This window comes from Schistocerca nitens, chromosome 7, assembly GCF_023898315.1.
Source record: "Schistocerca nitens isolate TAMUIC-IGC-003100 chromosome 7, iqSchNite1.1, whole genome shotgun sequence".
In the NCBI taxonomy this organism is placed as follows: domain Eukaryota; kingdom Metazoa; phylum Arthropoda; class Insecta; order Orthoptera; family Acrididae; genus Schistocerca; species Schistocerca nitens.
Window position 1 is genome coordinate 117206884 of NC_064620.1, and position 21877 is coordinate 117228760.

Sequence of the window (21877 nt, forward strand, 5' to 3'; positions counted from 1 at the left end):
TTGTTTCATTAAAGCTTCAAATGTTGGGAAAAAATTGTGGAAGCAAAGTTGTACACCTTGTATAATCTATCTAAAACCTTCCAGTGTCTCCAGGCCTCTTCCACATGTACAACCTTCTTTCATGATTTTCAAACCAAGTGTTAGCTATGATTAAGTTACGCTCTTTCATTCCGTATCCTCATTCCATATTCGCCCACAACTTTTCCTTCTCTTCCTTTTCCTGCTGTGGAATTCCAGTCCCCCACGACTATTAAATTTTCATCTCCCATCACTATTTCTTTTATTTCATCATATATTTCTTCAATCTCTTCGTTGTCTGTGGAGCTAGTTGGCACATAAACTTGTACTACTGTGGTAGGTGTGGTCTTTGTGTCTAACGTGGCTACAATAATGCGTCCACTATGCTGTTCATAGTAGCTTACCTGCACTCCTATTTTTTTATTCATTACTAAACCTACTCCTGCATTACCCTTAAATGAGTTTGTATTTATAAACCTGTATTCACCTGACCAGGAGTCTTGTTCCTCCTGCCACCGAACTTCACCAATTCCAACTATATCTAACTTTAATCCATCCATAACCTTTTTAAATTTTCTAACCTACCTACCCGATTAAGGGATCTGACATGCCATGCTCCGATCCGTAGAACGCCAGTTTTCTTTCTCCTGATAACGATGTCCTCGTGAGTAGTCCCCGCGCGGAAATCCAAATGGGGGACTATTTTATCTCCTGAATACTTTACCCAAGTGGACCTCATCATCAATTAACCATACAGTAAAGCTTCATGCCCTCGGGAAAAATTACGGCTGTAGTTTGCCCTTGCTTTCAGCCGTTCGCAGTATCAGCACAGCAAGGCTGTTTTGGTTAATGTTACAAGGTCAGATTAGTCAATCATCCAGAGTGTTGCCCCTGCATCTATTGAAAAGGCTGCTGCCCCTCTTCAGGAACTACAAATTTGTCTGGCCTCTCAACAGATACCCCTCCATTGTGGTTGCACCTACGGTACAGCTATCTGTATCACTGAGGCACGCAAGCCTCCTCACCAGCAGCAAGGTCCATGGTTCACAAGTAATATAAAATACAAAAATTACAATTCAGAATGCAACTAAACTGCATAAGACACACTCCAACATCTTAAAACAGCAGAAATATCTCTACGAAAACCTTAGTATGCACCTGAAAGGCACTTATACAATCATTTCGAACATTGTGAAAGCTGGATTGCAATAAAGAACTGAAGAAGCCATTGGAATGTGGGAGGGAAAAATATTATGCAATATTTCTGGATCAGTGAAAGACGCCGTCAGGTGAGAAGTGAATAACATACACATGTACAGATATGATTTTGCTAAATGGGGACAAACTGCAGGAAACAGTCCCTGAGCAAGTAAGGTCATATGGACAGACATATGGAAATGCGTTGCAAAGGAGATACACCCACTTGAAGGTGGAGATGAAAGATATTTGACTGTGACCTCCTTATCACCACCTGGCACATGATCTGCCAGCATGGCTTATGCCAGGCTACCGTGTGGAACATTCTACATTAAGAACTACCACCATCCGTACCACTTTCTGTATCACTTACAGCTCGTGCATGCCTCATTAGCTATGGGCTAACCTGTGCAACAACGGTGTTTTCGCTGTCCTGTCTATGGCTGAGAAAGTTTACTTGTAACCATTTGAATCTGGGAATGTCCCCACGAGGTGTATGTGGAGCATGTTGGAAATGGCCCTTCGGAATGGGTAATTTACCGAGGGGTGTTTGGACGTGACATCCTGTCTTAGCCTGTTGGCATTAGATGCAGGCTCTCGTCTACACAGTGCAGTCATGTTTAATGTTAGCCCAAATGAAACGTTCTGTTATGAGTTTCAGTTTCGAGCATACACCGAGGTGAAACAAGTTGTGGAGGAGGTTGAAAAATGTCTTTCTGAACTTCTGTGGGACGACTGGTCATTGCCATCATGGGATGCATCGCACCAAACTACTTTGGTTGTGCCTGTGATGGTCCACTAATTGAGCTTGAGGCCCGTTGTGTGTACAGCTAGCAGGTTTTGAAGGTCGGTGTAAGTTGTTTATGCCTCCCATAGTTGTTCGAAGTCAAGGTGTGCTGATGTGGCGACAAATAGTGAGAGGTAGTCAGCCACCATGTTTTCTGCTCCCCCTACACAGCGGACATCCGTAGTATATTGTGAAATCGAGTCATTGAGGGGAGGTATTGACTGGCGGGTTTGTAATAGCATCAGTCAGAGGTTGGTGGTCTGTGTAGATAGCGAACGATTGGCCGTCGATTTCATCTCGGAAGTACTGAACTGCCTCGTATATCGGAATATCTCCAGAATCTTGTGATTGAAGGTTGACTATATTTTATAGGAGCTGGTAACTTCCCGTGAGAAAAACTGTAGGGGTTGGATTACACTGGAGACTTCCACTTGTAGCACTACCCCATTTGCCCGGTCACTAGCGTCTGCTATTATAACATTATGGGCATCCGGTGATGGGAGTGGTCTGAATGAGCTCAGTTTCGATCTTCTTGAAAGCTGCTTGCATATCAGAAGTCCAAGTGAGCTTATGTTTGTCCTACGTGTTCTTGCCGTGGAGTGACTCTGTGAATGGCAGAAGGGTTTCTGCTGCATGGGGGAGTGTTGTCAGTAAAAATTAATTACTCCTAAAAAAACGGCACAACTCTTGATAGTCCGTTGGGGTGGGGAGGATGCTCAAAATGTCGACGACCTGACCTATGAATGTAACACATTTTTGCTGGCATTAGCATTTTTCCTCACTGACCACAACACCATCTCTGCTAGTTTGTCGGATACTGGTTGGAGGTGTTTCTCATGACCTTGAGCTGTTTGTTAGGAGATAATTACATCGTCCAAGTAACAATAGCAAAAGAGCATGGTAAAAAACAAGCCATCAATGAACTGTTGCCAAGTCTGGCCTGCATTCTTCAGTCCGAAGGGCATAAAAAGGAATTCAAATAGGCCAAATGGTGTAATTATAGCCTTTTCGGGATGTCCTCCATGGCCACTGGAATCTGCGAATAAGCTCTTTTTATAGGCGATCACGCTAAAGAGGTTGTGTCAGCCAGTTCCAGGAGAGGTCCTGAATATTGGTTACGGAGTAACTATCAATGATGGTGCACATGTTCAAATGTCTATAGTCCCTGTGACAGGCACCATGTTTTATCTCTCATAGTAATCAATGAGGCCCACGCACTGTCTGATGATCTGATCGTGCCATCGCTTCAGTTCCTTGATCGTGGCCTTGGCCATCTTTAGTTTGTGAGGAGCGAGGTGGTGGGGCCAGCGTTGGACTAGTGGACTGGGGGTAGTATTAATTCTGTGTACAGTACCATCATGTACAATGTTAATCTTTTTATGCGGCTGATGTAGATTAGCATGTGAGGCACAGAATCTGCTCGCAGAGGCGATATTACTTTTTATACTCGATCCACTCACGAGAGCAATATCATTGTTTTTGCACGGCCTGCTCACGGGAGTGTTCTCACCAGAAGTAAGAGGCACTGGACTGATCTGTGGTTCTGAAGCCCTGGCGGCATCTCGGGCCTTCGGTTCTCATTCTTGCCGGTGCGAGGACAGTTATTGCTATGTGGTGTGCAGTTGTGCCTTGATCTCGGAGTAGTGCTTGTGGAGGTGTTCGTTAGCTGCTTGTGAGCTGGCATTGGTGTGGCAGAGGTTGGTGTACGCAGTAATCACGGTTTTAAGCTCCTTGAACAATACCTGGCACTTTAGCGTGAGATCCAGTACTGTTTCAGAGATAGGAGAAGTGGGCGGTGGAGTTTCATCCATCGGTAGGTGATCACTGTTTACTCCTCTGATCGGCATCTGGCCGTCGCATTGTAGCAGTAAGGACTGCCCAGGTCCGGCAGAAGGGTATAATGCCTCAAAAAATCTGCGCCCAACACTGGCTCTACAGTGTTGGCCACGGAAAATGTTCATAGGTGAGGGGTGTGGTTATCCAGTTGAACTGTGATAGAGGCCGTGCCAATCACCGGAATCACTGAGTCTTTCATGGCGCATAGTTGTATAGTGGATGGTATATGTTTTCCAGGAGCCACCTGAGGTAGCAGCGTACTAAAGTTGGTGCCCCTATCGACTAGGAAGTGTGCACCAAGATGGTTGTTGTAGACTAACCAGGAAAGTACTTCGGCTCGAGCAAACACAAATAAACCAAAATCATGAGAGAAATAATGTAAAGGTCTCTTATTGCACTAGTGATACTCCCGCATTTGCAAAACTCTGCAGTCGTCCGTTAGAGGCCTCTATGTATGCCATGCCGCATTGGACACATGACATGCCGGTACGCCAGTCGGGACCAGTAGGGGCGGTGCAGTGTGCCTCTGAAGTTGCGTTTTGTGACATTATTTGTGTATTGAAGCGTCAGATGGCTCGGCGATTGGTAATCAATCCTGCTAATGTATTGCGATTGGTTGAGATGAAGTTACGAAGAACCCTTCTTGGTGAAGATGGTATTGGTGTAGAAGACGAATCATTCGCACGTTTTCTGGTATCTATTATAGTGCAGAAATATGAGCATAAGTTAGAAACAATACTGTTGTAACACTAACACATGTTGTTGTTGTGGTCTTCAGTCCTGAGACTGGTTTGATGCAGCTCTCCATGCTACTCTATCCTGTGCAAGCTTCTTCATCTCCCAGTACCTACTGCAACCTACATCCTTTTGAATCTGCTTAGTGTATTGATCTCTTGGTCTCCCTCCAACCGTCTCCCAAGAAGAAGGTTAAAGTTGCAAGTATCATCACTGCGTTTGATGACAACACACTGAAGAACATGTACGATGATTATTACGTAACAGGTTGAGGTTTTGACACATACGACAAGCTTCTAAAAAGCTGAAGTCTAAAAGCAATATTAAAAACATACTGGATTACATGGCAAAGAAAAGAGAAGGAAATACAGTTTTCAAAGGAAATCGTACACTGCTGTTCAAGACCATCAAGGAGCGTGTAATGGCGAAATTCGATGAAGCGTGAGAATGCGGTTCTGCCGTTCATTATTGGCATTTACAACATTGGGCATAGGATGTAGCCAGAAATCTCGGGTGTACAAACTTTACAGCTTCACTAGGATTGTTTACTAATTTGAAAAAGGAGTTTAGGATAACATCACGCCGTACCACTATGCTCCAAGCACGGAAAGATAAGGATGACGAAGAAGAGCTGATTGAAAGAGCTCAAACGTTTGTTGCTGACGGCAATGAGCATATCACGAGAGAAAACATCGATATTAGTTCTGTATTGAACCGTGATCAGAGTCAGTTCAACTATGAACTTTCTTGTGACAGAACACTATCCATGGAAGGGGAGAGAAACACTGTCGCGATGTTGCAATCAGTTAACTGTGCAACACAGTTACACGATCAATGTTGCTATATCAATGGATGGACGATTGGCAGACAAACTCTATATTTGCTTCCAAGAATCCAGTGAAAAGTTTGGACCCCGCGTGTCAAGGGAAATAGAAACGCGGTGCCCTCCAAATGTCGTCGTCGATGCAAGTGTGAGTGGGAAGATGACGAAACAACATCTAAGACGTTTTTTCTGTCAGTTTTGAATCCATATTTGTCAAGAAAGTCATTAGTACTTTGTGACTCCTGGTCTGGACATAAGGATGAACGAGTACTACTGGAAGCATCTGGCGGAAAACATGTAGATTTAAAAATCATTCCGCTTAAAACTACAAAATATGCAAAACCTCTGGATGTGTATTTCTTCAGGCAATATAAAATATATGCCAAGAGAATAACAGACTTCATTAAACTATGTTACAGTAATATGCAGCCGAAATTGCACGACAGATTCTTTATCATGAATATGCATTCTGTCATTTACAATCAGTTATCTGCAGGAGTATACAGACCAATGCTTCGTTACGTGTGGCAGAACGCTGGCTACGATATTGGTGAACCAGTGAACAACTTCAAAAGTGTCATTGACGTGGCGTTCAACACTGATATTATAGAATGTGCAAATACGTCATGCGATCAACTTGCATTTCTTCACTGTGCGTTTTGCAGTCATTCGTATTGCTCAGAGCATTTTATTGACATTCCACATTTACATTTATAGTTAAGATTGCTGCATTGCGTATGGCGTCTACAATTACATCTACAGTGATATCTAGAGCATGACTGCAGAGTTTTGCAGAAAAACGATACCCACCTGCACATTCAGAGGTACATAATGGTCCTGTAACCAAATGTTCATACAGATCTGTTAGAATGTAGATGCAGATTATAATGAGTGTTGTAATGCTTCATAGTGAGGCAGCGTGAAGCAGGGGAGTGACCTGATGCGCCTGTGTCAGGCTGCTGTTCTAGATTGGGTAACTGCTGGATGGATGGCAGTGACATGTGTTGGCAGTGAAGCATGCGTGGAACCTCGAGGGGCGGTGTGACCGGGCAGGTACAGTAACCTAGCTAGGGGAGTTGTTGTGGCGGTTAGGCGTGGGTCGACAGCCAGGTGTGAATGCAGCAAGTGGTTGTTTACATTGCACTACAAATGTGGCGCCTGGGTCTGTTGTGGTATCTGATTATTGGTGCCTTGCTGCAACATAGTCTTGTGAGGCTGCTGCGGGCATGGCGTGGAAGGGCTTGGCTGAGGTCAGAGCAGATCAGTGACTGTCAGTTGGCCGGGCACTGCGCAGTGAGTGCTGCGCAGTGGTCTCCACGGGCAAGGCCAATGTGGAGACGTGCGGGCTGGCTGTAGATGCAACTGGTGTTGATGTTGGTGCCGAAGCCAATGTGAGTGTTTATCAAGGCATGATGTTGTGCGAGGGTAAACATCCAGTTGGCAAGGCATAACCAGGTTTCCATCTATTTGTCCTCAAGCATTAGCATTGCTGTCTTAATGTTTTCAGGCAGCTTCAAAAGCCATAGTGACCATAGAGCACAATCTGATAAGAGGTTTGTGTCAATTCGGAGGCGTAACCTGTGTCACAGCACTGACTGATTTTCATGGCCCAGCGACGTTTCAGCGATGGCTAGGTGGAGTGGGTGTTCAGGTGAACGCGATAGGTCTGTAATGTGAGTGCCTTCACTGTCACATTTCCGTTAGTGTTTGGTGTGTGCAATAGAAGGTTGCTGATAAGATCGGTGTTGGCGTGGTGGTGGTTCAAAAGCACCAAAAACTTGTCATGGTCATCTGTGATCCCGGCCGGCTGCATCATGCACTCACTGAGTGTGAATCATACTTGCGGAGAATCAACTTGTGGCAACAGCAGGAGTAACCTGATGTATGGCCGCTGGTAATCTGCTTGGTGGTGAGGGGCCGCGAGCAATATGAGGTGGTTGTAATAGTGCAGAGTATCTGGTGCGGGTTTGTGAACACTGTCTGGTGGCGCCGATAGAGGTGGCAGCTGTTGTCGTGGTGCAGTAGTTGTGGGAGGTATGTCAGTAATGCGGGTATTTTGACCAATTATCACGGAACATGGCGCAGATGTCATGGAGGACGGTGATGTATTGGGGCACCAAGGAATGCGGCACAGTGGACAGGTTCTGGTTGGTGGCAATTGTAATGGATGGCACATCGGCGTGGGTCACCCAATGCGGCAGCTGGTGGCGCTTGCCGTATTCATATGCTGTGGTCGCGAGGTGTGAAAACCCTCCACAGTTGCAGGTAGACACGGTGTGCCTGCTTGTTGAGTGACATCACGTGGCTGGCATGGTCCTGAGCACAGCGCGGCTGTTGTCGGTGTGACGTCATGATGATGATGTCATGAGGGTCATGGTGCAGCTGTAACAAGTGTGATGTCATCTGGGTGACGTACGGTATCGCACAGAGCATAAAGTTCAGGCGTAGGCTGCAGAATAACATGGTCTGGTGCACAAAGATCACTTGTAGGGCGGATTTGTCCACAATAACCCGTAAATATTGGTTCTCTGCAGTGGAAGGCAGTAGTATATGACGACGATTGTTTGACAACAATTGCGGTACTCTGGAGGGTGTCCATAATTTGGTACATTGCACACGGAATGTCGATATGTGCTGAGTGATTAGAATGAAAATGAATATGTGTGGTTCATTAACACTGTCACTGATTGGTATATTAGTAGCACTGGTTAGGTGGGAGGTGGGGATGGCGGCAGGAAAACATTGTTCACCGTGTAGGGTCACTGTTGATGTAGCTCAGTTAATTAAGGGAGTTGCAGGCTTTGTTTCACCACCATCACTGATAACATCGTACTTGATTTGCGATTTAGTGTTTTTGTCCGTTTGCCGAGAGATAATTATGCCCTGGTTTGGCGGTTGTTGAAACTATGGGAACTTTGTTGACCGTTCGAGAACCATAGTTGCACTGGTTATATCGTCTGAGAATCAGCGAGAACACCAAATAGATGCACAGATAAATCGTCTGTATTGATGCCAGGTGATGAAGCATCGTCGTGGGGCATATTCTTCGCGGCGTGGAGTTTGTATCCCACAGTAATTGCTGGAATGCCGGCATAAGTATAGCTCAGTATTTCACAGTGCGATTGAAAAGAAAATAACTGTGCCACCACCGTAGGTAGTTGAGAGTGGGCATGGTAATTACGACAATATATATTCACTCACACTCCCATCACTTACTGTGAATACTGTTATTCTCGCAGCGCATACCCAATGCGTGTAGCATACAGCGCGTACAACAGACAACTGATCTGACAAAGATACAGTTGTTCTTGCTGTGATAGGGTAGTGATATTATACGGGATAGAGCCAGTGCCTCTATATCCCCAGAAAATCATTGGGGTTCTTTCGGTCGGTTTCAGCCACCCTGAGAAAGCACAAACTGTCCCTTCTCCGGTATTACTACAGTTTGTTAGCAATTGCTTAATATTGAGATTTTGTCTATGTAAACTGATGATCAGAGTACACTTTCCTTGATTTTACTGATACAAATGGGAATTTAAAATTCAGGTTTTGCCCCTTGTCGCGCTTAAGATTACAGCAGACGCAAATTCTAGTGCACACGTGGCAAATTAGACTCTGTTGTGGCTGCTTGGTGCAAGTCATTACCTGAATTACTCTGTGGGATTATTTCTGTTTGACTCAGTACAGGGTGATACGCAGTAATTTGTCACACACAGAAATATGTGCACATCCATATTAAGATGTAATGATCATTTAACTGATGTGAATTCTGATTTCATACATAGACAATTATCCTAGCATTTTTAAAGAAAGTCACATAATAATTTTAGTGCAGAAGTTTATGACAGCTAAACATACTTGGAAAATGTGATCAGTAGCACAGCTGGTGTCAAATGTACCATATTACAAATACCTGTGGCTATTGGTGAGACTGGAAGGGAGTTTGAGTGGATAGGAAGAAATAAGGTCCATATTACTGGGTCAGATATATAGAACTCTCTCCACCTTCACCAGTGATTAACGAGGAAGTTGACTTTAGTTTATACTCATTGTGATGAAAAATGACACAATGGAGGATTGGATGATTTGCTGACAGACAATGTATGTGATAGCATTACTAGCAGTAGTAATGTGGTTAATGTAGTTCCATTGATATTGCTCAGTCTTGTTGTCAAAGAGTGTAAATGGATGGCTACTGATGACTCATAACATGTATCCAACAACTTGTATTTTTTTAGTCTTGTCTTCTTGTCACGATTCAGGGCTCTACACAACTTGCCTCTACTTGCAGTCGGAGAGCTCAACATGTCATCAGACTGCCTGGAGAGATCACACGATGAGTTCATGGCATTATTCTGTGAAATTCAGACAGATGTGTCAACACAGTTTGATGCTCAAGTATTCATCTGCATTCCATTGTGCATTCCTGCAATTCCAATAGCATTCAGCTACATGAAATTTCTGGTTATGAAGAAATTAATGTAATAGACTTCTGAGCTATCATTTCTGTGTGATTTGTCACATGACCATATTGGATTTCAGAAAAGTTGATTATAAAAAGGAAAATATACATGAACCATTGCAACACTTCATGTGTGTTTCCTCATTTTTACTTCCCAGCAGCTGTATACAACATTGCATTTTTTAATATCAACAGAAAACTACGGAGAGAAACATTTTTATGTGAAAATTATTTTTGTTGTAATTTTAGTGTAAAATGTCCATCAATTTTGAAATGCCACTCCTTTAAAAATATTTTTAAAGTACTGTGCAACAGCTCTTTTCTTGTCAGATAGTACATTAACTCTGGAAAAACCTCCATACTTGGGGTGACAAGTCCCCTGTACAATTACGTAATTGCTTTTATCTGCTCATGAGTAGTCTTTATTTACTAATTTGTTACTTTCAGGCTAAAGCAAGACAAGTTGAGAAAGCACGTGATCTCATGTTTTCGGGTGCTAAAATAAATTTTACTGAAGACAGAGCTGTTTTGCATGTGGCACTGCGAAACCGTAGCAATACTCCAATTCTTGTTGATGGAAAAGACGTAATGCCAGAAGTGAACAGTGTTTTGGAGCACATGAAGACATTTACAAAACAGGTAAAAAGCTAATTGTTGGTTGTACTAGTATTGATATTATGAAGGAAAAGACAATAAATGTATTTAGATGTCCTTGCTGATCACACTCTTTGTATGTAATTATCCACTTCTTACTACCTCATCCTAGAATGGATGGTTCTCATTGCTCACATTATGTTTGGAGCAGAAAAAATGTGTTAAGAATTATGCTGCATTTGTTGTAAATTGTAATAATTATTTTCTTTTAGGTGATCACTGGTGAATGGAAAGGATATACAGGGAAACCTATTAAAGATGTCATTAACATAGGAATTGGAGGTTCAGACTTGGTAGGTATGAATTGCAAGATTCAACAATACAAATAGATTAGTTAAGTAATAACAAATTGTGTACATAAGTAATAACACTGGTTGTGGAGTTTTCTATCTGGCAACAGTGTGGGCAGACCCTTGCCTGTGGTGTCAGCAGAATACTACAGAAGTCTCTATTGACTTTCAGCCGTCTAATGTAGCATGATGATCTTTACTGATTTTTCAAGCACAGCTGTTATTTCTCGTGTAGTTGGAATCTGAATGATTGAATTTTAAGCAAGAGAGCATTACGAGCATTACGAAGGTCTCTCTTTGATTCTTGTACAACTACAATTAAATATCTCAGCAATCGTTAGGAGAGTGCATTTATTCATGGGTTCAAATATGTGGGCAGCTGAAAGCATATTCAAAAGGTTGAGAATGAATGGAAGATAAGCCTTTGGAGTTAAAGACCACAAACATCAAAATCTGCTCAAACTGTATAATAACCAAGAATTTACAGGGAATTGATTTTATGTGGAAAAGTAAGAAAAACTAAGGCACTCATTTTGTCATAAATCACTCTTAGAGGTTTTGCTTTGGGGATCAGGCATTGGTGGAATCAATGCATAAGGAATGTTTGTTGCTCTATTGTGGCTGCCTGTGTAGCACTAACAGACTTTAGTACTGCTCACAGATTTTTTTTTTTTAGCTACTTGGTATGTTTTTAATTGGAGAAGGAAATATGTAGAGAGAGATATTTGAACATGAATGTTTGGTAGATCAGTGGAGAACATTCAGATGTTGTGTTTTTCCTAAATTCATTATAAGTTATTACTGTACAGACTATCTTACAGTGTCATGCCTAAAGCAAATAATGACTACAGCATGGTTATCACCCATTTTGTAACATGATGCATCATTGCTGTTGAAGTATGTTAATAATGGCAGATTGAAGAATGAATAGAAGATAAGCCTTTAGCGTTAAAGACCACAAACATCGAAATCTGCTCAAACTGTGTAATAACCAGGAATTTACAGGAAATTGGTTTTGAGTTACGGATTGAAAAATGTTTGTGGAACTGTTCATATCATGTACATAAGGCTGTTGTACACTGACCTAGCGTGACATGGATCGGTCATAACAATCATAAGAACAGGCCTTACAAGGATTGCAGGAGAGGTTCTAAAGTTACATAATTTTTGACAGAACTGAAAAAATAATTACATGGTTTTTTTAAATAGTTTCATTGGCTAGCTAATGTTGCAAAAAGTTCTACATCACTACGCAGGGTATCTTAAGCTACTCTCTCTCCATAATACCAGTATCATATGCTCTTGTGAGAAAAGTTTATTGTGAAACATTTTTTTGGATTTGCTGTTGTATATTTCCAGTTGCATCCTCAAAATATTACTCCTTTACTCCAACTAAATACAGAATTTAAGTTTGCTTGTGGTATATTTTGTTTCTTGCTTTTAAGGATAATCTCGGTTTCAAAAAAGGTAAATCTACTGCCCAAATTACTGTTGCCTTTTTTTCTGCTTTATTCGCCCATAAATTTACAGTTGGATTGTTTTACTTCTCTGATAACAAAAAGCAAGATGTAGCATATTCAAGACTTATTAGTTACTATTCTGAATCACACAGTGTTTTTGAAACAATTAAGTATATCGAAATGCTGTTCTCTTGTGGTAGATCGGTATAAAGAATAACAGTGGTTCACTAGAGGTTGCCAAGTTATATCTAGCCTTAGGTATGGGTGTGTTCATTGTATTGTGTTGATTCTACCTAAAATGAAAATGTAAGTATTAGAACTAGTCAGCTTGAGGAGAGAAAACTCCTCAGCCAAGATCACATTTGGAAAACCTTTATTTATGATGACTGGTTTCGGTAAACTGAATTACCATCATCTGATCTTCTGTGATGAACACCTGTCTTGCTGTGCTGCCATCAGTTTCTGATTCTCTATGGCTGTTGATGCATTATTCAGCAATATTATTCGCCTCTGACATTCTGGTAGGTCAAAACACCGCTTGTTATTCCAGTTAACTATCTTCTACAAAACTTCTCGAGACAGTACAAATTACTGTCTTGCAAAACTGCATCTTCCTTATAGCTAATTATCTTTCTTCTGTCAATCCTTTGTTTTATATGGAGTTGAATGGTGCTGGTATTTCCAGTTCAGTGCTAAGTGTGAGTAGTATGAGAAAGATCCAGTATTGCAAGACAATTTTCACTGTCTAAAAGTTTTGTACACAATAGATAAATGGAATAATGAGTGGTGTTTTGACCCGCCAGACTGTCAGAGATTAGTAACATTGTCGAATAATGCATCAAAGACTGAAGGGAATCATAAACTGATAGTAGCTCAGAGAAGACCAGAGGATGGTAATTCAGTTTACTGAAACCGGTCATCATAAATAAAGGTTTTACAAATGTGATCTTGGCTGAGAAGTTGTCTTTCTTCCAGTTGAATATTTACAGATTACCCCGTATTACTCAACATGAGCAAGAGAACTACACTCATGCTCATAAATTAAGGATAATGCTGATACATAGTGAAACTGCTCTGGTGGGCGGTTTGTGGGTTTAGATCACCTTGGGGTATGACCATGTGGTGCATTTGACCTGCGGTCATCACACGATGGTGCTGGCAGCAGTCCACGTACGCATGTGTTGATGCATGTCAGAGTACGGTGCAGTGAGTAAGTGTGCAGACGTTTTCAGACATGCTAATGGTGACTGAGTGTTGAAAATGGCTCAAAGAACACATATTGATGACGTTATGAGGGGTAGAATACTAGGGTGACTGTAGGCTGGTCAAACAGCAGGTCGTAGCACGGGCCCTCTGTGTGCCACAAAGTGTGATCTCAAGATTATGGCAATGATTCCAGCAGACAGGAAACATGTCCAGGCGCTACAGTACAGGATGTCCACAGTGTACAACACCACAAGAAGACCAATATCTTACCACCAGTGCCCGCAGACGGCTATGAAGTACTGCAGGTAGCCTTGCTCGGGACCTTACCGCAGCCACTGGAACAGTTGTCTCTGGGCACACAGTCTACAGACGACTGAACAGACATGGTTTATTCGCCCGGAGACCTGACCCCTGGTGACAGGAGAGCCTGTAAAGCCTGGTGTCAAGAACACAGTACATGGTCATGGGAACAGTGGTCCCAGGATATGTTCACAGACGAGTCCAGGTATAGTCTGAACAATGATTCTCGCCAGGTTTTCATCTGGCGTGAACCAGGAACCAGATACAAACCCCTTAATTTCCTTGAAAGGGACCTGTATGGAGGTCGTGTTTTGATGGTGTGGTGTGGGATTATGATTGGTGCACATACACCCCCACACGTCTTTGACAGAGGAACTGTTACAGGTCAGGTGTATTGTGACGTCATTTTGCACCAGTATGTCCACCTCTTCAGGGGTGCAGTGGGTCCCACCTTCCTCCTGATGGATGATAAAGCAAGGTTCCACCGAGCTGCCATTGTGGAGAAGTACCTTGAAACAGAAGATATCAGGCGAATGGAGTGGCCTACCCATTCTTCAGACCTAAACCACATCGAGCACATCTGGGATGCTCTCTGTTGACGTATCACTACATGTCTTCAAACACCTACGACACTTCAGGAGCTCTGACAGGCACTGGTGCAAGAATGGGATGCTGTATCCCAGCAGCTGCTCGACCACCTGTTCCAGAGTATGCCAACCTGTTGTGCAGCCTGTGTACGTGTGCATGGTGATCATATCCCATATTGATGTCAGGGTACATGTGCAGGAAACAGTGGCGTTTTGTAGCACATGCGCTTCGGGGCGGTTTTCTCAACTTATCACCAATACAGTGGACTTGCAGATCTGTGTCATGTGTGTTCCCTATGTGCCTATGCTATTAGCGCCAGTTTTTGCAGTGCCACGTTGTGTGGCACCACATTCTGCAATTATCCTTAATTTATGAGCATGAGTGTAGTAAGATAGTACATTAATAAGGGGAGCAACACCTAGAAGCTTAATCTGAACATCTTGTTAACAATAAACTGGCACTGTGCTGCTTAACACTAAATGTATCATAAAAAGTTTTGCACTGCACTAAAGACATGCATTGTTCGGGTTTTTCGATTTGCAACCCCTGTCTGTATATAGAGCCATGGAGGTAAAAGCAAGCTCACATTCTCCATGCATTTCAGAAGAGTGCATTTTGCCTCCAGCAGCGGCTTGCGTACATTGTTCAGTCAGTTGACATGCCTTAGAGTGTCATTTCAGAGTTCGAGCATGTACTCATTGTCTCTTTGAATCGAGGAGATTTGTCATCAACCAGGGTTGCCACCTCCCTAGTCGGCATACACAGTGACGTCATTTGAACATTAACATCCACTTTCATTGAAGAAAGGCCCTTCAGATGTTGCCTGTGGTCTACACAGGCTGATGACTGCTAACTACAAGTTATGGCTTATAGTTACCCTGAGGAGCCAAATGTAGGGAATGTTTTGACCCAGACAGCACACAACTATATCCTTTCAATTAGTTTTGCAACTAGACATTCAATAAGAACAACAGTGAAATGCGCCTGGTATAATTTTAAATGAAGATGTGGGTAAGGGAACCTAGATCACTGGATTGGTTTTGTCTTTGTAGAGTACAGGATTTGTGTGATGCCTGCTGGCCATTGAAACAGTTTGCAGGTGGATGGGTGCTGATGTGTGTCCTGCAGATTAAGCAGGTGGATCAGTCATGTTTCAGGCTGATACTAATCAGAATTCAAACCAGAAACTATTGGGTAAACTTTTATAAATACTTGTGAAAATAATCAACTTTCCAGTTCTCTAGCTTATGCTCTAACACAATACATTTGTGAAGTTATGACATGGCTACAAATAATTGATGCCTAGATTCCCTACAATTGTTTAGTTAACTTTTTGTTGTTCATGGTGGGATTTTTTGATGAAAAATCTGCAAATTTCATCTACATAATTTCCTGTGTGTCCAATGGCAGTATGAACATAGAAAAGAGGAGCTTCCCATGATTGTTAGTGTATCAGAATGTAAAACAGGAAAAAGTCATCACATTTCATAAAGTCTACGATTCAATTTTGATATGAATAAGATGAGGAGCAAAGATTTTATAAGAACTTGCTGCTGCTGGACAAATAATATTGGCACTAAAGACAAAATTAAAATTTTCTTAAGTACTCAGATGAGCAAATGCAAATGCATAATGATGACATGCTGAAAGCAGTTATCAAAAATATGTCAAACAGTAAAACTCCATTTCATACGTATTTACAGATCAACAGTGAAAGGTAAGTGCCCATGATAAATGTTAATTGTGTAGCAATTGTTTTATTCTGTGGACATTATTGGGTATGCAGTTCAGTAAAGGAAAAGGGAACATGTAATAAATTTATATAAAAAAGTATTCACAAGTTCTGCAGCATATAACCATTGTATATTTTTACCATATTTGCATTACCTACAGCCAAAAATAGTGTATAATTGTAGGTGCTACTCTTTGCTCTTAAAAACAGTTATTAAAATATAGGGGTCTACTTCCAAATAAATTTCACAGAAATATGTTTTAATTGAAACAGTAAAAAAGTGTTCAGAGTAGCAGAGATTCCATTCATAAATTACTCGCAACAAAGTAGTGATTCCTATCAAACATTTTCAATTTTTACAAAAGCGTTCACATCACTATAGCTTACCATGGTCTTCAGTTCCTGACTACACTCTCATAACATACAGTAGTCTGTTGTCTTGTTACAGTATATTATTCATTTGTTGTTTTCCATCATCAGGGTTGTGGAGTGAGTCAAGATATACATAAACATGAGATGAGGACAATCTAATCTGTATAGTGCATTAATAGTAGACTGTAACTGCACTGCTTGGTGGTGCTGTTTTACATCTACACTCTGCAAACCACAGTGAGGTGCATGCACAGAGTACATTCCATTGTACCAGTTATTGGGGTTTCTTCCTGTTCCATTCATGTATCAAGCATGGGAAGAATGATTGATTCAATGCCTCTGTACATGCAGTAATTATTCTGATCTTATTCTCACGATCCCTATGAGAGCGATACATAGGGAATAGTACATTGTATGAGTCACCATTTAAAGCCAGTTCTTGAAACTTCATTAATAGACTTTCTCAGGATAGTTTATGCCTATCTTGAAGAGTCTTCCAGTTCAGTTCCTTCAGTATCTCTGTGACGCTCTTCCATGGATTAAACAAACCTGTGACCATTCGTGCTGTCCTCCGTATACATTCAGTATTCCCTGTTAGTCCTATTAGGTATGGATCACACACATTTGAGCAATATTCTAGGATCGGTCACACAAATGATTTATAAGCATTTCTCTTTGTAGACTGACTGCACTTCTCTAATATTCTACCAATAAATCAGCCTACCACCTGCTTTACCCACAACTGAACCTATGTGATCATTCCTTTTCACATCCCTACAGAATGTTATACCCAGATATTTGTATGAGTTAGCTGATTCCAACAGGGACTCATTACATTCATAGGATACTATGTTTTCTTTTTCATTTTGTGAAATGCACAATTTTACATTTCTGAACATTTAAAGCGAGTTACCCATCTTTGCAGCACATTGAAACCTTATTAAGGTCAGACTGAATATTTATGCAGTGTCTTTCAGATAGTACTTCACTACAGATAACTGCATCATGTGCAAGAAGTCTGATGTTACCATTAATATTGTCAACAAGCTCAGTAATATAAAACATGAACAGCAATGGTCCCAACACACTTCTCTGGGGTACACCCGGAGTTACTTCTACAACTGATGACTCTCCATTCAAGATAACATGCTGTGTCCTCCCTACCAAAAAATCCTCAATCCAGTCACGAATTTCACTTGGTACCCCATATGATCAAACTTTTGGCAATGAGTGTAGAAGTGGTAATGGGTCAAATGCTTTTCAGAAATAAAGAAATACATCATCTGCCTGATTCCTGTGATCCAAAGCTTTCAGTATGTCATGTGAGAAAACTGCAAGTAGGGTTTCACGTGATCAGTGTTTCCAGAATCCATGCTGGTTGGTGTTGAGGTGGTCATTCTGCTAAGGATACCTCATTACATTTGAGTTCAGAAGATGTTCTAAGATTCTACAACAAATTGATATCAAGAGTGTTGGTCAGTAGTTTTGTGAATCACTTCTTGTAAACAGGTGTGTCCATAGCTTTTTTCCAAGAACTGGGCATGTTTTTTTTTCTTCTTTTTTTTTCTTTTTTTCCCCCCAAGGGATCTACAATAGATTATAGTTAGAAGAGGGGCTAACTCAGCCACAAGTTCAGTATAGAATCTGACAGGGAAACCATCGGGCCTAGGAGTTTTGTTTAGTTTTAACGATTTCTGGTGCTTCTCTGCACCGCTGACATTAATATTTATTTTATTCATCTTTTCAGTGGTATGAGGATTAAATTGGGACAATTCTCCTGGGTTTTCCTTTGTGAAGGAACATTTGAAACTGGATTTAAGCATTTCAGCTTTAGCTTTGTGACCCTCAATTTCAGTCCCTGTTCATTCGCTAGAAACTGGACACTAACGTTGGTGGCACTTGCAGCCTTTACATGTGACCAGAATTTCTTTGCATTTTGTGAAAGATCATTTGATAGTATTCTGGTCGGTAATCATTGAAGGCATCACGCATTGCACTCTTGACAGCCAAATGCCCTTCATTCAGCATTTCTGTATCTATAGCCCTATCCTTTGTTTTACACCTGTTATGATGCAGTAATCTCTGTTTCTTTAAAAGTTTCTTTATAGTGACTGTATACCATTGAGGTTTCCTTCAGTTATGGACTTTTCTACCGGGTACACATCTCTCCAGTTCATTGTCAACTATTCTTTTGAACTTGAGCCACAGTTCCTCTGCATGCTCCTGACCGTGCTAAAAGTTTCAAGGTCCTTATTGAGATATAACCTATTGATTTTTATCTAGTTGACTGAACATATGCATCTTTCTGCTTGGTTTAGTTGTCCCTTGTACTTGGTAACCATTGTTGCCACAACCACGTCAGTCACTGACACCAGTCTCGATGTGGACATCCTCAAAGAGGTCAGGTCTATGTTTCCATCGTGAGTGGCATTTCTATCTATCTGTTCTAGGTAGTTTTCAGAGAAGGCATTTAGTCCTGTTTCACAGAATGTCTTATCATGCTCACCACTAACAAAACTGTAATTTTCCCAGCCAATTGTTGGATGACTAAAGTCTTCACCAACAATTACAGCATGATGAGGAACTTACGTACAAGTGAACTGAGGTTTTTCTCTAATGTTTTTGGTTACATCAGGAGATGAGTCTGTTGGGTGATACAAGGATCCAGTTATCATTTTATGCCCACCCCTGGTACTGAGTCTTGCTCCAACAGTCTTGCATGCAGCTTCAATTTCTATCTCAGTGGATTTGAGTTTCGTGTCACCTGTGAAAAACACACCATCTTCATTTCCCATTTGCCCATTCTTTCGATGTACAGTTAAAATTTTTGCCAAAATCTCACTGCTGTCAATTCCATGTTTCAACCAGCTTTCTGTATCTAGTATTATATGAGCTTCACTGCTTTTCATGAGCACTTCAAACTCAGGCACTTTGTTGTGAATGCTTCAGAAGTTTACTAGTAGGATTTCAATTCTCTCACCTCACTTGTTCTATGAACTGAGGAAATCAGTGAGGGAAACAGCAGCTTTGGAAGTGTTGCTGCCTCTTCAGTTTTACTGTACAGCTTCCACCAAGACTGAACCCCCCACCCCCATGATTTTGTGTTCTGGCTCAGGACAGTTCAAATTTTTTGCACGTACAAATGACCCCAAAATAGCATCCCATTGACAAATCTCATCACATTCATAATTCACATTTACTTAAGAGATAAATAAAATGAAATAAAAATTTGAAAACTGAATCCTCAGTTCAGTTCTTTAGCTCATAATTTTATCTCCAGGATGGTGCAAGTTGTGATGTATCTAATTTATCCAGTTTTCATCCTTACCACCCAAAAATGAATGTATTGTAATGTAAAACAAGCAGTCGCAAATAAATATTGTATCCACTAATATAACAATAACTATACAGCTGGTGATAATCATTGGTTATTCTACAAGACAGCAAACTACTTTTACACCTACATGATAACAAATAGTATCAACCCATCCCCTCCCCTAATGTCTCAACATATGCAAGTAAGCCTTTTCATTTATGCATAATTACTGCAATGTACATTCTTTTGAACATGTTTATATAATAGTTTTAACCTCACACTTACCTATATTAGCAAATTGTCAAGTCCGTGTTGGCTCAGAATCTGTACTATCATCTGATCCCTTTTTTTAGTCAAGTCATGCCATAAATTTATTTTTTCTGCAATTTGATTCAGTACCACCTCATTATTTATCTGGCACTACATTTCAAAATCTTCTATTGTATGCTTGTCAGAACTGTTTAACATCCAAATTTCACTTTCATATAGGTGTACAGTTTGAATTTACATCCAGTGTTAATATACTTTTTCTTTTCAGAAATCTACTGCTTGCTATTACCGGTCTTTGTTTTATGTTCTGCCTGTGGCCATTGTCAGTTATTTTGCTGACAGAGCTCATACGATACATTAATTGCCTCAGTTCCTAGACTAAGTATTGCCTGATTTTAATGAGACTATATTCCATAACTCTTATTTTACTCTCTCTCTCTCTCTCTCTCTCTCTCTCTCTCTCTCTCTCTGTGTGTGTGTGTGTGTGTGTGTGTGTGTGTGTGTGGGGGGGGGGGGGGGGGGGAGGGGGGGGATGCACGCACGCACTGTGGGAGTTACTTTATGCCCACCTTTTGCTAAGTATTGTAGTCTAGTCATGTACTTCATATTGTAAAATTTTGAAAAGATGTTTTTTGTTGTAATGAATTCTTATACCAGATTATATAAATGTTTTCGCTACGGTCGCAGGTTCGAATCCTGCCTCGGGCATGGATGTGTGTGATGTCCTTAGGTTAGTTAGGTTTAAGTAGCTGTAAGTTCTAGGGGACTGATGACCAAAGAAGTTAAGTCCGATAGTGCTCAGAGCCATTTGAACCATATAAATGTTTTAAATTTGTCAGTTTAACTTAATCAAAAAATTTTAGCAGCAGTATTAATAGTAGTAGTAGTAGTAGGTGTGACTTTTCATGACAAATGTCATACTCTATATTTTCAGGTTCTGCAACCTATTTACCCATCGTAATATCTGTAAGAAATACATATGAAATTTGTATTTTACTTATTTATTTGTGTTGGCTATATATACTATTATGTGGTATTGGTTATTTCAGTCTCTCTTGGTCTTCCGATTTACAACTTATACTAGGTGCCCCCCGTTTCCGCTGTAACAAGTTCTGAATGATAGTCCACTTTTGCCTCTTTCCTGTCCTTAACTATTGAACTTCCCATTCTGTCTCCTGCAAGCTAGTTTCCCATGTCATTGCCTAGCCTTCCATTATTTCTGATGCCATCAGCCTCTCTCTTGTGTTCCATGTTTGCCAGGAATATTTCATTTTCAGCCTCAATGCATTTTCCTCTGCCACTTCTGCCTGCCATTCTTAAAACCTATATCACTATCCATCTTTTCTAAATATATTAGGAAGCTGTCTGAATTAATTTGGTGCATTAACCAGATCACACTGAATATTGTCAGCTAGCCTCCTTTTTTAGAGTAGAAATGATTGTTTGATTTTATCCATAATGGCTAGGGGACATGGAAGTCACAATCAGTGTTAAAATTTTGGTTCAACCACCTATTCACAGTGTAAAAAACACAAAAATTAATGCATTTTGAAGGCCAAGTCTTCATCATCAAATTTGTTACTCAAGAATCTCTAAAAGTTAACAAGATAAAATATAAATAATAAAGTTGAATGGTTACTTTTCAAGCAACTGTGTATTCTTGAGATGTACATCCACAACTGCAACAATTGATAAAATAGACTGAAATGAAGTGGCATATGTTGTTCCGAGTATTGACAGCTTGATAATAACAGACATTTGTGTCCGTGGCCGATATATCTCCATGAAAGCCACACACAGAAGGCAAACACAGAAGTAACATGAATGAGGA

At 40.9% G+C, this 21877-nt stretch overlaps 1 protein-coding gene across 1 annotated transcript in view; it reads left to right on the plus strand.

Annotated features, from left to right (window-relative positions):
* Nucleotides 1-21877, plus strand: part of LOC126195423 (glucose-6-phosphate isomerase) — a 92212-nt gene that overhangs the window by 22475 nt on the left and 47860 nt on the right. Inside the window, exons 3-4 of the mRNA XM_049934029.1 lie at nucleotides 10306-10497; nucleotides 10725-10805. Of these exons, the coding sequence (XP_049789986.1) occupies nucleotides 10306-10497; nucleotides 10725-10805 (273 nt within the window). The remainder of the gene's footprint in view (nucleotides 1-10305; nucleotides 10498-10724; nucleotides 10806-21877) is intronic.